Source organism: Salvia splendens, chromosome 11, assembly GCF_004379255.2.
Source record: "Salvia splendens isolate huo1 chromosome 11, SspV2, whole genome shotgun sequence".
Lineage (NCBI taxonomy): Eukaryota > Viridiplantae > Streptophyta > Magnoliopsida > Lamiales > Lamiaceae > Salvia > Salvia splendens.
The window spans coordinates 13971689-13989751 of NC_056042.1; the positions used below are offsets into that span (position 1 = coordinate 13971689).

Consider the following 18063-nt stretch of genomic DNA (forward strand, 5'->3'; position numbering starts at 1 on the left):
CTACTTGCCATTTCTGATAAAAATGAAATAAGACTCTTATTTTGGGACGGGTGAAGTACATATTTGTAAGATTTCCTGAAAGGAGGATATATGGAGTATCTTGAAAGAATGAGTTTGTATGAGATGTCTCACGAATCAAGATTCAAAGAGTGAGTATCCAACTCTAAATGCACACAATACTGAATACAAAATATTATTAGGTGTTTTATAGAATTATGAAAGAAGAATAATGTAAGAGAGGAAAAATTTATTAGATATTTAAAAGTAAAGAAGAATTAAATAAGAAATAAAAAATAATTAATTATTTTAATTACTTTCTAAATTAGTAAAAGGTTATTGGGATGGATATAATTTGTGAAACGGAGAGTACACTCAACTCAGCGGTAGACTTAACAATAACCTATTTAGAGCATCAGCAGTGGCACGGAGCTCCCGGCGGAATTTTCTGCGGAATTTCTAAAAACACCCCATGCCACGTCATACGGACTTCCCACTGCACTGCCACATCATACGGGCTTCCCACTGCACAGTGGCGGAATTCCCCGCGGAATTCCCGACGGACTTCCCACAATTAAAAAAATTCACAAATGCACAGATTAAACCATTTCCGGAATTAAACAATTTACGGAATTAAAATTTCGACGCGAATACGGAGAAAATGCAAACATACTTCATTATAAAAAATACATAATTACTAAAAAAAGTACATTATTATTAAAATAAAAATCGGCTTCTCACTCCTCGGATTCCCCGTCACCAGTCCCCTCGCCGTCCCCGCCGCCGCCCCTCTCGCCGTCGCTATCCGACATCTCGTCGAACCCCAAATCGTGCCGCATACTGTTGAGGAGGGGTTTAAGCTTCCGCTTGTAATGGAGGTCGGTCGCTTGGCGCCATTCAACCATCGCAAGTAACAAGGTTTCATGTGCCGCGATGCGGGCAAATGAGGGGTTCTCGGGATCGTTTTGGGGGGTGCTGCCGATTGGGCCTCGGCAGATTCGCTGGTGCTTCCCCTCGACATCCGCGCAGTGGACTTTTGCCCAACCAGGCGACTGCGGCGGGCCGACGATGTGGGTGTAGGGAACTCTGCCTCGGCGGGGGGAGTTCCGCGGAACCAGCACTGCTACTGTACTCTCCGGATGCGCTGATCTTCGTCCGTTTCGGTCAACCAGATTCAACACCCGCATTGAACTTGGGCGAGGACTGCACCACAAGATACACCGACCAATATTTGAATTCCCCAAAGCCCTTGTCAGCGTCGGGGAACTGCTGATGAGACAGCAGCTTCACATACTCGGCAGACATGCCGCTGGTTGCCGAGCAGAAGTTGTTTGTGTAAATGCCGACAAATCGGCTGAGCTGCCTCTTCAACCGATCCCACTGTTTCCGGCATTGCTCTGCGTTGTGAGGCTTCCCCCCTGTCGGTTTGAACTGGAGGTAGCTTTGGCTAATGCGCTACCACATCCAGTCGATGTGCTGGTTCGCCCCGACGTATGGATCCTCCACTACACTAATCCACGCCTTCGCCAGCGCGACGCACTCGTCCATGATCCAGACAGTCCTCCTATTTCCACTGGATCCCTCCCCCACCTCAGCGGCCCCCACCTCACCACCATACACCGGGACGCCCCGTCCCGTGCCCCTTCCTCGCCCGGTCCTCCCCATCCTCACTGTCGCCGGTGATGCGTCGGTGGGAGAATCCCGGATCGGAGAAAGCCCCGACTCCTCGAGCGAGAACGTGTCATTGCCAGTGAACTGAGTCTCGAGAGGAGAACTTGTCGGGTTGTCCGTCGACAGTAGCTCCATATAGGGCCGATAGACGTTGTCCACCGGCGATTGGGGGACCCCCTGCCTACTCCCCCCCGCAGCGATAGGCGATCCCTGCATCATCTCGGACATCATCATCCCCGGCATCTGGGGCATCATTCCCGGCATCTGGGGCATCATCCCCGGCATCTGGGGCATCATTCTGGTACTCGCCCCGGGCATCTGGGGCATCATCCCATACCACTGCAGGTACATGTTGTAGTACGCGGGCATCATTCCCGGTGGCATTTGAGATTGGGGCTTCATCCCCGGCATTTGAGGCATCGCAGCGGACATCGGCGTACTCCCGCCGATGGGAAAATGCGGCGCCGGTGACTCGCTCGAGGCGGGGGAATCGCTATCGTAGTGCTCCATTGTTCTTCGAAAGAAAGGTAATTTTAGAGAGAGATACTCGTTAATACAAGTGGTGCAAATGAAATGAAGTTCAACGGGACGTATTTATAGAAATTTCTTAAAAATATATTTAATGCAATAAACGGGAATTCCGCGCAGACGTCCACCACGTAATGTCGGACGTCCGCACGGAATTCATCGCGGAACGCCGCGGAACTGCGAATTCCTCGACGGAATTCCGTATCTGTGCATGCCACGCACAATGGCGGACGTCCACCACGGAACTCCCGCACGCCGGTGAGAATTCCAAGGTGACGTCCGCCACTGCTGATGCTCTTACGATACAATAAGAAATTTTGCACTCGTATAAAAACTCTTCTCAGTCTCCCATATTAAATTATACTCCCTCCATCCCATGCTACTCGCACTTTTCATTTTATGCCGTAAATTTGGGATTGATTTTTTTGTGTAATTAAAAAAGAATTTTAGGTGTAATGAGACATCACTTAATAAAAGAGCTCTTAACTTAAACTAACATATTAATTAAATGCATTAATTCTAACTTAAATTATAAATAGTGTAAGGACTTTGTGACGAGCCGAAAAGCAAACGTGCGAGTAGCACGGGACGGAGGGAGTACAAGTGGTCTTTAATTAAATATGGACCATTATTCCGCAAGTATATTTATACTTATGTTATATTCCTTCTGTCCAATAAAAATAATTTTTTTTACATTTTGGATCATTGCATAAAAATGGCCATCTTCCATTTTTGGTAAGTTTTTCTCTCTTATAAGGTGGTCTCATTCTCCACTTACAATAATTCAATCACCTTTTTTTTTCTACTTCTCTCTTACTATATCAATTTTACAATAAAATCTGTGTTATCCCCAAAATCCCTATTTTTATGGGATAGAGAAAGTAAAATCCAACAATTTGATTTGTACTATATGATTCATTATTAACAAGGGAAATAATTTTTTAACATTATGACAATGTTATAGTGAGGTTTAAGTAATAATTGTATATTTGTATTTTGCTTTTAATTAAATTTATATTTTATATCTATGTATTTTGGTGCCCTTATATTAAATTACTTATTCACTACACATATTTAAGGACAGAGTCCCCTTATATGCACAACACCTCCTTAGTGTAGAATTAGAGACCAAATATTAGCCATTGGATCTAATTTTTGATGGATGAGATGAGATATTGTACCAATAATTTCCGTCATTCATCCTAAGAGCAATTTACTTCATACCATGGACTATTTAATCATAATACATTATTATAAGTTATTTTCATTTCTCGGGTCAAGTTATTTGATTATAAGATGAAGCAATGTAATTATAAGATGGAGAAATTATATCATAAGATGAAGTTATTTATTTTGGACTGTTCAAATTATGGCTCATTTTAACCGAAATGTTTCCATTTCTCGTGTGAAGTTATTTCATTATAAGATGAAGTACAATGATTATAAGATGAAGTGATTGAACGAAGGTAGTGTAGCAGCGGCGGTGGTGGCACACTACATCGGGGCCGAGTTGCAGGTGAAATTCAACCCGAGACTGACCTCGAGTCAGTGCCTGAACAACAACGCTGTACCGTGAGTAGGGAGAGCCGAGGCGCGACGTTAGGAGCCGAGTTATGGCGGTTACCGACACCAGATGTCACGAATCAAGGGTGGCTATAAGTTGCTGAGAGGGAAGATTGATGAAGAGGATTTTTCGGATGGCTTGGTTCGAAATTGGAGATGGGGATGAAAGTGAACAAGTTTGAGCAAGAGAGAGAGATAGAGAGAGGCCAGACGTGAGTGAGAGGGGGTATGACGGGTGGCATGCCGCCACTCGTCGGCGAAGGCAGAGGCACTGGAGAGAGATGCAGTGAGCGAGATGTAGAAGATGGAGGAGGAGGTTTTAACCGAAATGTTTACATTTCTCGGGTGAAGTTATTTCATTATAAGATGAAGTACAGTTATTATAAGATGAAGTGATTGAACGACGACAGTGTAGCAGCGGCAGCGGTGGCACACTACATTGGTTCATTTTGAGCGAGAGCAGATAGTGAGTGAGAGAGAGAGAGAGAGAGAGAGAGAGGCCAGACGTGAGTGAGAGGGGGAATGACCGGTGGCCTGCCGCCACTCGCCGGCAAAGGCAGAGGCACGAGAGAGAGAGAGACAATGAGCGAGAGGTAGGAGATGGATGAGGGAGGTAGAACAATTTTTGGGGTGAATCACGTATAGAAATAACCAATCTTGTATGTTGATTTCCATTAATACCCTTAAAAGCAATTATTTTGTGAATAAAATAATGAAATTATGGTAAATTATATTTGATCACAAGATTATATCAGTCAAGATCAGATTATAAAAATGGGTGTACAGGATTTGTTCTCTAGTTCGACATTAAAATTGGTACATTAAATACAATCATTTAAGGACATGTTTTACAATTATGCATGTATAGGAGTAATTTATTTGGCAATATGTGACACATGTTTATGATGGACATTTTATTTTATTTCTCCCTCCCTTTTATCGTATCTATTTAATGATATATTTAAAATTTTGTAATTTCATTAGCTTTATACATTTAGTGTATTGTCCACCTATTAAAATAATGATGTAACAAAAGAATAATGACGGATTTACATCAAACTAATCTTTATAAATTTGAGTTTATAAATTTAATAATATATATTAGCTATATGAAGTATTGAAAAATTGTCATATATAAATAAAATATAAACCATCAGATTTAGAACATATTGTCAGGAACAATTATTTTGTAATTAAATTGTAATTTCAATATTGATAAACTTGTTTTCTTAGCCACTTTTTATTTACGTGATTCTTTTATAAAAGTATTAGAGTTTTTAGCACAATTCACTATAGCATGCAATAAATTAAAATTTGATATATGATACTCCCTCTGTCTCACAATAAGAGTCACATTTGGTGTGGACACGAGTTTTAAGAAATGAAAAGAATAATGGGTTGGAAAAGTTAGTGGGATATGAGGTCCACTTTTTTATATTAGCTTTATAATAGAATGCGAGTTAAGTGAGTTAGTGGAATGTGAGACCTACTTACCATTTATGGTAAGTGAAATGTGATTCTTATTGTGGAACATAGAGGAGTAACACTTTTTAAATTGTTTCCTAAATTTAACAATTTTTTTAATTCATAAGTACTTTACTGAATTTTTTTAATAATTTTTGTTATTAGGATTTTTATAATATACTCCCTCCGTCCTATAAAAGTATGTACTCTTTTTTTTGTCTGTCTCACAAGAGTATGCGTATGCACTCTTTCCTTTTTAGTCTGTCTCACAAGAGTATACACTTTCTGATTTTAGGAACTCTTTTCTGCCTAATCAGGTGGGACTTATTCTCCAATAATACTTTAATTATCTCTCTACTAAATGTATATTAAAACCCGTGTCTAACCAAAAATGCGTATATTATCTTCTTCCCTTAAAAACAGAAACAAATTTTATTCTGTAACATCCCTTAAAAATAAAAGCCTTCTAAACTTTCTATTTTAGGATGTGGATCCCAGAATCCACTGATGCACTATTTATTAGCACTAAATATGCTTGCAAGTATACAAGGTAGATCTAGTATAACTAAATGTCAATATTAGGGTATCGAACACAAGGAATAAGATTGGAACTGACTATTATATACTCCCTCCGTTCTATAGTAATAGAGTCATTTTGTCATTTTGGTACGTTCCATAGTAATAGAGTAATTTCCCTTTTTAAATAAAAGTCAACACATTTCTCCACACCTATTTTACTCTCTCTGACTTTATTCTCTCTTCATCTCTCTACCTTTTTCATTTTCCACTTTATTCTCTCTTTACTTAACCCACCTAACACAATTTTCTTAATCTTTGAGCCAAAAAGAAACACCTCCATTACTATGGAACAGAGAGAGTACTAAGCATCATATGCTATTTAGAGACACCAGAGTTGTTTGGGTTGATTAATTAAACTAGACATAAATAAATAAATAACAAAAAAAATATAAAAACAAATACTACAAAGCAGGCTAAGGAATGCAGAGTTTTAGGTTCTACAATCACAAGCTAATATCGACTTCCTTGAATTACAGTCTCTAAAGTTATTAAGCTATCATAGATGTAAAACATATCATCTCTCGAACACACAATTTGTAGATTGTTACCTAGACCTAAGTCTCATTCCTAGCTGAGGCAACAATGCAACGCGTTTTTGTTTTTTTATTTTTATTTTTTAATTCCGAAAATTTTATTTATATAGATACCCCTATCCCGCTTCATTTGTAACCTTCCATTCACTTTTCCACACTCAAATTACACTATAAAATGGATTTTGGTGAATACCCAAGTCCAAATAGTCCGATGTTTAGGGGTGGTGCACGTTGGCCGGGTACAGACCCTGACGAATATCGGCCGTTCGACTCCAACACGCAGTACAATCCCGAATTCAGTACGGATTCGTACGGTCTGTCTGACATGGAGTCGTCTCCAACTCGCCCCGCCGCGCTGCCGCCGCCGCCCCCACCAGAAAGAAGCGGAACCGACACTGGGCGTACAAGGTGCCACCTCCGGAAACGAATGAAGAGTACGTCCCCGGGAGGACGAACTACCAACCAGATGAAACCCTCGTCGTGGCAAGGTGTTGGGTGGATATTTCGGAGGACCCGGTATTCGCGAACAACCAAAAGCAGGTTGCGTACTGGGAGCGCATCGCCGAGCGCTACAATGAGGCGAAGCCGTCGAGCGCGTACAAGCGCCATAGGGAGCAGCTCCGCAAGCACTAGGATCAGGTGAAGAAGCAAGTCAACCTGTTCTCGGCGGAGTACGAGAAGTGCTTGAGGGAGCAGGGAAGCGGCGAGAGCTTGAGCGATGTGCGCGATAGAGCGCTGTTGTCGTACCAGTCAATATACGACGACTTTAAGCATTTCAACATCTGGGCGCTCTTGAAGGACAAGCAGAAGTTCCAGGGCGGGATTCTGCCATCGGTTGCGCCAAAGAGGACGAGGACCACCGAAGCAGGTGCTTACACAAGCAGCGAAAGTGGCGCATATCCGGTGGACCTCAACCGGACGATGTACGGGGAGGAGGAGAGTTCCGGCACACCGGTGTCTTCCCGACGTCCCATTGCGTCAAGGCTGCGAAGAACAAGGGTAGACATTGTACAAAGTTGACATTAGAGAAGAGAGGAAAAGAAAGAGAGAGGAAAAAATTGAGTAAACCTCTCTTAAAGCACCAATCGAGGTAAAACACTTCCATCCATTCTTTATTTGGGCAAAACAATTTCGGAAACAGGTTTGAACTGAAGAAGACAAAGGGACCCTAAAGGCAGAAAAAAAGATTAAAAGTAGATGAAACAAAGAGATGATGAGACCAATTATTTTCCATAACAATAGCCGCATATAACTCGGGAAATGTGACTATGTGAGTTACAACTATTCCATAAAATTGTAGAGGAACACCTGCGAAAGAAAGAATAAAACATTTGACATACTTTTTGTACAATGGCGTTCTTCCAGACATATCAGACAGGAAGCTAACAATGCTGCACGATCAAGAAAATGAAAGATAAGGGCAAGAATGTGAAGCACATAAAGAAAGAAGAAGAAGAAGAAATTTGTAAACTAAATTTATCTAGAAGAAATTTGTAAGCAAAAACATTAAAACTATTTAGATGACTTCCTTCATTAGAGTCCAGTAACTTTCATGTAATGAGTCTCTTGTACAAATTATTCTGCAAGCCTTATAGCCTTACTATCAGGATGATATCAAAACCAAAGTCAGATGATAAAAATGTGAACTACATACTTTTCTTTGGTTGGTTGGATAAAATATATCCCATCCATGGATGGCAAAGGTTGTCTTCGTTTGTGTATATCTTCCACCACTGCAATAGGTCAGAGAACATCGTTACTCCTCTATCTCAATAAATAACTGCATCTTTTTGTATCATGGTGAATCTTCCCCACGCAGGACTCATGCAAAAGATAATGTTAGGTTGCCTTTTGTTCCGCAAGCAGTTAATTGCAATTGGAAATCAATCAAATACACCTGTTTCTTCTTTCCTAAAATTAAAGTTAAAGATCCTAAAATTAAAGTTAAAGATTGTACTAGACATGGAGTCCAGACAAACTAACTCATAATGCTTCCACCAGCTTATATAGTACTAATAAATACAAACTGCATTGGCCAACAGATCAGCATAAATCCGGAGCTTTTCTATTAGTCTAAGCATACAGGTAATACATCAGACAATGTTTTCAGAGCAATACATATGATGACGTTCTTATGAATAGATATTGAATGCACAAATTGGAGCAACTAAATAAGCTGTGAGGATGGCAACTAAATCGAAAATAGACAAGTAGCCTACTAAAATTGCTAGCATGAAGTGGCATTTAGTACCTAAAATATTTAGTAAGCCATTTATATTAAAAAGAATATGGATTTAGAGCCATTGCTTTCATTAGATAGTAAGTTTCAACAGGTTGTGATCTGTGAATTTCATAATCTAATCAATATTTATATTCACTATCTTTCAGATGAGAGTTGAGTAGTTGACAAAATAACTGTTCATATTATTGAGTAGAGTGATAATCAAACCTTCCAATCACTAAATCTTATTATTATTGTTGTTGTTGTTGTTCTTAATGTTTTTGTTCTCGTTGTTGTTAGATTATTAAATTATCAAATATCAATTATTGTTCTCACACACAACCTGAACACTGAGGGTACAAGCATATTATTTGAAACATTTGGCAAGTAACTTACAAGCAGTTACATAAATAACTCCACCATAAACAATACCAGAAAGCTCATGTATAAATATATGATCATGGCATAGATTTAGAGAGCAACAAAAAGCAAACAATAGTATTGGGTGTGAAAAGAAGAAAGATACAATTTTTCTCTGAGACTGGCCTTCTATTTCTTACATGAAACTCCTTCCTCTGTGATATCTGCCATCTTGCATGCGTAAGACATTATTCTAACTGTAAGCTTGTCCATAATGAGTACCTACATGTCAAGGTATTAGAACAGGGAGGTGATAGAACATAGAAATAGAGGGATTAAAGGGCATCACATAATAGATCAAAGGAAAATCAAAACACAAAATATGTTATCTATCTACAACAAATTTTTATTACAATTTGTGCCTGATAGTTATTTTTCAAATGTCAAACAGGACTTTGTGCTTCTCCTGGTAATATATATACTTGGTAGATTACTATTTTCTGCACTAGAGTTAGAGATAATGGCACAGTAAAACCAACACATCTCAAGAGATTATGTATTAAACTGGATCGGGTAAGTTAAAGTTTCATCCAAGGTGATTGGGGCTGAATGATTTCAGTTAAAAGAGCTATTTGCCAACAAAATTTTACCAATAATAGACAAGAGGCATATGAGGGGGAAAAAAGGTTTGTGCATAAAACAGAAAGGCAAAAATCATTAATAGACTTGTAATTATAAAATATATTGACCATTGGAAAGAAAAGGTTTAAATAAATGAGAACTCTAATAACAATTTAACTACAGAAACCATTGTTCTACACCACCGCCTCAATTGGATTTGCTATCGTAACATGCCTATTACTTTACTTTATTTTCTTCCCTATGCTTTCAACATACCACGCACCCTCTATTGCATAATTTTCTTTGTTCATTTTTTCTCCCGGTATTATGGGATACTTGTATTTAGTATGACATATTGGTACCAAAATGCGTATTTATTCTGGACAAATTATTCCCTCAATGGAGCTCAATCAGTCTGGTGTACTTCACACATACATATCAAAAATTTTGGAAGATTCTTGAGATTTTGGTAAGAAAAAAACTTGAGCCTCAGACATCATACATTTACACAACATGCAATGGATTGATGGAGGAGAGAAGTCCTAGCAATCCTCCAACCCAATCACCCACACCTAGATCAACTTTCTGAGTGTAAGAGAAATATATATTCTTTTCTACCTTCCAACTCGACTTGGAGTCCCCTGTTTTGGTTGATCGGAGCATTTCATATAACAATCCTGCATATGGGATTGCAGAAATTAGCAATTATAGAGAAATTACAGAGGACATAAAATATATAAATGTAGCTGGCTAATCCTTTTAAATAATAATCCCCACTAAGAAAGATTTGCATAGAACAAACTAAGACCCACACCAAGGCATCAGCAAGCATACATCAGTCATAAAAAACTGATAAAAGAGATTAGAAAAATTAACATTGCTGGACCAGAAAATATGAACTAGAAAATCATCTGATATTGTACCAGTAGAATAAAACTGATACAGAAAGCTCAATGATAGTCCTTAATGTATGCATCAACAGATGTTATATCTGTATGAAGATTCAGATCCTATCAAATCAGTGGTTTTATAACAGGACTTTTAGCAATCAACTGTTTCTAGAAGTAGATAGTATACAAAAAATTAAAACTGATACAGACAGAAGCACCAGAAGCTTTTAAACTTCTGGTGTTTAAAGATATCCTTTAATCGATGCATCAAGCCATCAACAGGCGTGGAAAAAGTAGGGCAATTAAATTGGCTTATCTTAATAGTGGTGTTTTAATGGTAATTTTATAGCATCAACAGCTTCTGCAAGAGATTAGTAGAAAAAATATTATACATGTTGAAGCTAAGAAGCTATTCGAGCCCTGGTGCTCAATTCTGCAATATATGCATCAACAGACACTAAAAAATATAAGGAGACTCAGTTTGCCTTTTACAGGTGTTGTTTTATCTTGAAAAAGCTTTTCAAGTTCTGGTGCTCAATGATATTCTATATTAATGCATAACATTAAGAAATATAAGAGTCAATTGTGCTATCTTATTAGTTAGTTATTTAGTTTATTCAGGATTTCTTTAACATTAAAAGTTTGCACAATTAATAAAAGAGTGAAACCTGTAACTAAAGCATATAAACATAACTAAAGCCTATAAACAAATCAAACTGTCAAGATAGCACAAATATGTCTGAAAAGTAGTCAAGTGAAGGCATGCATTTCTGCTTTATTTCCAAAAAAGGATGGTCATTTTCTCTCTTTAAAAAAAATTGAGATCGGCACATATTCTAAAAACATACAAGCATATCTTAGTGAGTGACTCGGAAAGGCCTCTCCTGTCAATGTTTTTTTTTTTCAGAGAAAGGTGCTTTTCTAATATATACTAGTTATGCTACAAGAAAGATCATGATCTACCATATTAGTTGATATCCATGCCTTTCATAATCAATTTACACATTCTTTCTGATACGAGCATATTCATAAATTATCCCCATATCTATATTATTTAGTTGGTTATTGATTTACCATATCTTTTCATATTTATTAGGATTATTTTCTTGTTCCTTAAGTTATGGTATCCACTATTATAAATAGTGGACATTGTTATTCATTTCGATCATTCAAGAAATATTAAATTATCTTATTTTCCTTTTATCGTATTTTACTTTCTTTTGCAATCCTAAATCTTGGTTTGATCGACAGGCAAAGCTCCGGCGACTACCGTTTATCCCTCCGCCGATCGCCTCTGCGACGCCGGAAACTTGTTAAGAGAAATCATCTCTTAACAATTGGTGCTTTCATTTCGTGCTCATCCTCCATCTTCAATCATCTTCATCCTTCATCCATGAATCCCAATGAGGAAATCATTTTGTCTTCACTATGTGACCGGATAATGGCTTTCTACAACAGATTAAACAAGAGATTGGACAAGCTTGATGAACAACAACACGCCCATCATCAATACGACCTCCCTCAGCCTGTGCAGCCATTCCATCCCTACCCGCAACCACCGCTGCCCTACACGTTGCCGCAGGCAAACCCAAATTCTTGTTGGGACGCACCATGGGCGCACCTGCCCACTGCGCCGCTGCAATATCCGGCACCGTTACAAACAACGGTTGAACCCTACTTCGACAACCAGCCACAACCCTACTTCCACGACACTAACCCATACATGCAGCCGACGTCCCAGACCTACATCGATCCATGGCAGCAGGAGCAGCTCGTCTACAGACCGCCGCCGCAGCACTACTTCCACACTCAGCCTCCGCCGTCACACGACTACCACCAGCCGCCACAACTTTCCTCCCAGCAGCCGCGGCTAACAGCAGCCCTACCCCACCAAAATTACCCGCAGGTGCCTCCTCCAAAAACCTACCCGCCGCCGCCGCCGCCGTTGATTCCTTATTGTGATCGAGTTGAGGAAGGCTTTGCTGATTCTACCAAGAAGATTCCCGATTCTTCTGTTGGTTTTGGAGGAGTTGAAAAGGTTGAGAAGATGGAGAAGTCCAGTCCGGATTCTGCGCGCAAAGAGAAACAAGTTCAAGGTTGCATCGAGATTCAGTGCTCGCGACAATTGAATGCTTCTCGAATCAAGATTCTCCAAGCCAAGATTGGTTTGGGTAGTTCCGTTGTGGACAACGCATCGCTGAAATTATTGAGTGATTCATCTCATGTCAGGGATGTCGCAAGTATGAATCATCGATCAACATCGCTCGACGCCGATGCACGATTGATCCCTCCGCAAAACAACACGCCGTGTTTGGGCATTCATAGACGCCTTGACAAGCTCCAAATTGATCGATTACTTAATCAAGTTCAAATTGAGGAGGAAGAGGCATTGTTGGATGGCGAAAGAGATGATGGATCGAAGCTCCTATGCGTCATGGACTTTGATAATTCTCCACTTGATTATATTTCAACTATATGGAAAAGCAGTGAATGGAGAGGATGCAAAGGGGACTTGCCTGAGTCAAATGGATATTTATATGTTGAGTCCAATAGTGGAATGAATCAACATAACACATCGATTGGGATTGTTGTGGCTATGGCTGCCTACACCAATGCAATTCTAGCCCATTTTGTGAAGTCGGTGGAACGCGATGTTCTTGCTAAGCTGCTTGACGAGAGGATCATAGACGTTCGCCATGCTTCGTGGTTTCCACCTTGAGGAAAGGTGAATTTTAACCGTGGGGGAGTTGATACGAGCATATTCATAAATTATCCCCATATCTATATTATTTAGTTGGTTATTGATTTACCATATCTTTTCATATTTATTAGGATTATTTTCTTGTTCCTTAAGTTATGGTATCGACTATTATAAATAGTGGACATTATTATTCATTTCGATCATTCAAGAAATATCAAATTATCTTATTTTCCTTTTATCGTATTTTACTTTCTTTTGCAATCCTAAATCTTGGTTTGATCGACGGGCAAAGCTCCCGCGACTACTGTTTATCCCTCCGCCGATCGCCTCTGCGACGCCGGAAACTTGTTAAGAGAAATCATCTCTTAACACTTTCTGTGTTCTGATCCTAGAAGAGTATTGAAAAAGAAATGAAAATTGATGTACTAAATATATCCTTTTTGAGCAGATAATGATTTTGAGTAACTGCCCTGCTGACATCAAAACTCCATCAATATATTAGTAAAGTCTCAATAAATAATCTAATGGTAGGCACAACTCTATTCTAAAAGCTACGAACTAATTTTGGACCCGCATTACTTCTCAAGGTATCATCATGGTCAAGAGTGCTGACATTGCAAGACGGACACTGCCAATGATAAAGCATAGGTATAGCATATTATTAAGATCCTAACTCATTTGTTAGAGCATTATGGTCGCATGACTTGCATACTCAAATTTGAACATGATAATTAACAATAGACGCATGCTAAGACTGTTTACTAGAAGTATCACAGAGCAATTTCTAGTGGTAACTAACTGTAAACAACCACTTGTTCTTAAATCAACTCAAAGGAAATTTGGTGCCCTTAGCACTCTTGACACAAAAAATAAAACAGAACTATAAGAGTATAATCTTACAAAATATATCCAATTATCCATCAGATATTAGTACTTGAAACCAGGACGCGGTTTTCTTTAATCGATCGGAATCCTTTTCTAAGCCTCAAATCCAACACCAGTTTTAGCCACTCGGATAATTCAATAGCTGCTACACGATCACTAAATTCAAATCAAAGTATACAAGTACATCAAGTCATACACAGAAACAAAGGTAACAATAGAATCACGGAGAGAAAACTGAAATAATTCTCGCGAGGTATCAGTGTCACTCAACCCAATCACATGCACAAACCAGCTGATTTCAACACACTCTCTGGATATACATATATGTCGCAGAAAAGAGGCACATCAAATGTAAAATTGACTAACTGTCGCGGCTGATTTGGCGGAAATTCTTGTACTCGCTCCCCAGCGACGCTGTATCGGAATCAGACATCGACATGGCAAATCGATTGTAATTTGTAGCGGCGTGACTTTTTTCCTTGTGCAAGGGATCAATCAAAGCCCAGAAAAAACGTTGTTGATCCTGATTTCTGGTGAATTGGATTGTAGAGAGAGAGGTTTTAAGGGAAGATAAAGGAAGGCAGCAATAGCATATAAATTCGGGTTTTGCGTGGGTTTGACTATTCGCCTCCAATTGATGAATTTTGCTGATCGGTGAAGTACACGGTTGGAGTTGGAGTTGGAGTTGGAGTTGGAGTTGGAGTTGGAGTTGGAGTTGCAATTGGAGTTGTAATTGGAATTGCAGTTGCAATTGGAATCGATAAAATGAAGTAATCCATATCAAATTGAATTTGAATAATTTATGCGCACATTATACACACTATACACAAAATACGCATTCAAATACACTTTACACAAAATATATATAGCATATACAAATACACACTCTACATACGCTATACACAAAATATAAATGCTATACACATTACATACGCACTATACCCAAAATACACACATTCCACACCCTATACATAAAGTACACACAATGCACACACTACACAAACGAAACACACTCCACACATTGCACTTTCTACACATACTCTATACACAAAATAAACACAGTACATATACTATACACAAAATGCACAAGCTACACACATTGCACACACACTACACACTATTCATATACTGAAATTTCAAATTTGGTTTGGTTTTTCAGTTTTTCGGTTTGGTTCAATTTAAACTCTTTATTATCAGTGTGTGTAGTATTTGTAGTGTATGAAGTATGTGAAATTTGTGTAGTGCGTGAAATGTGTGTAGTATGTGAAGTGTGTAGTGTGTGTGAAATGTGTGTAGTGTGTGTGAAATGTGTGTAGTGTGTGAAATGTGTGAAGTGTTTGTTATGATATATAGAGAAACTATGTAATTTTATTACTATTTGGAATTTCAATTTTCCACTTTTAATATGCAATTCAAATTGTGGAATTAAAAGATTTTGAATTGTAGTAAATGAATAAAGTCTAATTTTTGTCCCCCTACATTTGTCCTCTTGTTATGACCCTTTTTCGCCACATTTACGACATGTGTAGTTAGACATGATTGCACTCCTAGACATCTTCTTCACTCCATGTTATAACTCACATATTTTCACCTTTGTTGTATTCGCCTTTTTGTTGTTTATTTCCCTTCTCTCTTCGAATGTTTTTTACCTTGCTCCATTTGGACTCCCTGGAAGTTTAATGATTCAACTTAGTCGGGACATATAAAAAAGGAATACAACTCTACTTAGTTGAGACGGAAGGAGTAATAGGATCCTATATTCCACCAACTCATTTAACTGACATCTCATATAAATCTAATATATATAAGTGAGATTCATATTCCACTAACTTTTTACTATTCATTTTTCTTAACATTTCTTAAAAATTGTGGGCCAAAAAATTGGACTTCTAATGGCGAAAAGAGAATATGCTTTTAGTTCTGCACAACTTTTGAATTTATTAATAAATATAAGAATTAAGAAAATTATAACTTTTAATTTGAGGTTTTGACTTTGGATGTATTTCTAACATCAAAATAACTTATGTGTTATAAAACATGATTCTTTAGAAAAGATTTGTAATAGATAACACATTGGTGCATTCCTTTGCTAGGAATAATTTTTTTTTAAAAAAACATCAATCTATCATTATTTCATTCTATATGGAAATAATTTCATGCACAACACACACAAGGATATCAGTCGGTCCAACATGTTCAAGTTTGATCCCATGTTATTGAATTTGGGTTAATATCGGGATAAACCTATGGGACTTGGGGCTAATTTCGCGACAACCCTTGTGGGTTATTCAGTTCAGAATCATTCGAGTTGTGATATTTGTAGGCTATAAATTTTCAATCATAAACCTAGCAAATTGTCAAACTATTGAGGTAACACATTGGATTCAAGTTGAATTAACATTCCTACGCAGCGGCGGACCCAGGTGGGGTCGAGTGGGGTCGGCCGACCCCACCGTTGGTCCATGATTGCTGCCGGAAAATACCACTACTCGGCCGCCGATTCTCAAAAGCCCTGCCTCCGACCCCACGACAGCCTTCTCCAAGGAAGAGAAGCAGAGAAGACAGTGAAACTAAAAATTTAAGAAATAAAGAAGAGAAAAAAAAATACTACTCAATTTGGTGAAGAAGGGGAAGAGAAGCAGATAAGATCTCGATAGGAAATTTGGAACATAAAGGGAGCTGAGAATTTTACGGGAAGAAGATGCGTCGGTGTTTTAACTTTTGAGATTCGATTCTGCCTTCATTCTGTACTTGAGATTAGGGCTTAAATGAGACAGTGGGGATTTGGGCATATTCATAAATGAGCTTTCTTTTTCTTTTGTTAATACTTCTAAACGAATTTTTTCTTTTATTAAAAATAATCGCAGATTGATTATTATTTATGTTCATACTACTTTAACGTTTTTTTAGGAAAACTATTTTTTTTTTGTTTAACCACAGGTGTACCGAATTCACCTTTTAGCGGAATCCGACTAATCCTGCTCGACCGGACTTGCGGATTAAGACCGAATTTGGTATCACATAAATTCAGTCTATTTCCTACGACTATTACATATTGAGTCATAAAAAAATGTACTCATATATAGAATGTTTTATTAGGATTAGCCTTCTCAATTTGGATACTACTATTATTTATTACTACTATATAATTTGAGAACAAATTAAAAAATTAATCAACACAATAGTGTTGGTTAATTGCATGTAGTATCACAATTAAAAACAAAAATACTTTAAAATACAAACAATACGAACTCACTATCAAACAATTAAATTATACTATAAATTTGTGATATGAATATTAATAAGAATGCACAAAAGATCATATCCTCTTTCAAAAAATTACTCTATTTAAATATTATATTTTTAAATAATAATTATTTAAATAATAATTATTTAAATATTTTATATATAATTTATTTTTTTATTTTGTCCGACCCCACGAATTTTACATCCTGGATCCGCCATTGTTCCTACGTACACGCATACAAAATTATGTGAATTATATATAGTGTATGTATCATGTGTGTGCAATGCGTGTACTGTGTGTGCGCGCGCATTGTGTGTTGTGTAGTTAGTGTGGTTATGTGGGTAGTGTGTGGTATATGTGTATGTTGTGTGTAGTATGTAGGGTGTAGTGTGTGTAACATTTTGTGTGTTAGTGCAATGTGTGGACTCTGTATACAATCTTATTCCATTTCATTCATATATTATATAGTTACCAAGTATTGGGATGAAATCAATCAATGATCAATAATTGCATTCTTTTTATATATATTGTGCCGACCAAGCACAAGGAGATAATGAAATCTTCATTTCATTCAAATTTTCATTTCATTCTCACTTCATTTCATCCCCTCTTTATCCCATCGTACAAACAATGACTTAAAGAGTCATTTGGCTATTAAATTTCGGCCAGATTGCAATTATTATCTGCACGAAACCTTGTGTTTGGTTACTTATGTATGTTATATGTCGGCCCGGTGTTAGAAGCAAGGCTTGCACTGTTCACGTTATTTTCAGCATCGCATATTTTGATGCATTTATTAGCTA

The 18063-nt window shown here is 38.0% G+C and overlaps 1 protein-coding gene across 1 annotated transcript; it reads right to left on the reverse strand.

Annotated features, from left to right (window-relative positions):
- Positions 1 to 7207: 7207 nt before the first annotated feature.
- LOC121754469 (SNARE-interacting protein KEULE-like) lies at positions 7208 to 14769 on the reverse strand. The gene is made up of 7 exons (XM_042149821.1): positions 14380 to 14769; positions 10156 to 10214; positions 9117 to 9198; positions 7990 to 8068; positions 7615 to 7726; positions 7418 to 7503; positions 7208 to 7319 (listed from the first exon to the last, which is right to left on the reverse strand). Exons 1-7 carry the CDS (start codon positions 14450 to 14452, stop codon positions 7208 to 7210), a joined length of 603 nt encoding a protein of 200 aa, XP_042005755.1. The 5' UTR covers positions 14453 to 14769.
- Between the last annotated feature and the right edge of the window lie 3294 nt (positions 14770 to 18063).

Bases quoted from the DNA above. Each gene is read 5' to 3' on its own strand.
- LOC121754469 (XM_042149821.1), bottom strand. From the start codon at position 14,452: ATGTCGATGTCTGATTCCGATACAGCGTCGCTGGGGAGCGAGTACAAG. The intron at 9,199-10,155 runs GTAGAAAAGAAT...CTTGACATGTAG, and splicing joins ACTCCAAGTCGAGTTGGAAG to GTACTCATTATGGACAAGCT. The intron at 7,504-7,614 runs GTAACTCACATA...TTCTGCCTTTAG, and splicing joins TACAATTTTATGGAATAGTT to GGTCCCTTTGTCTTCTTCAG.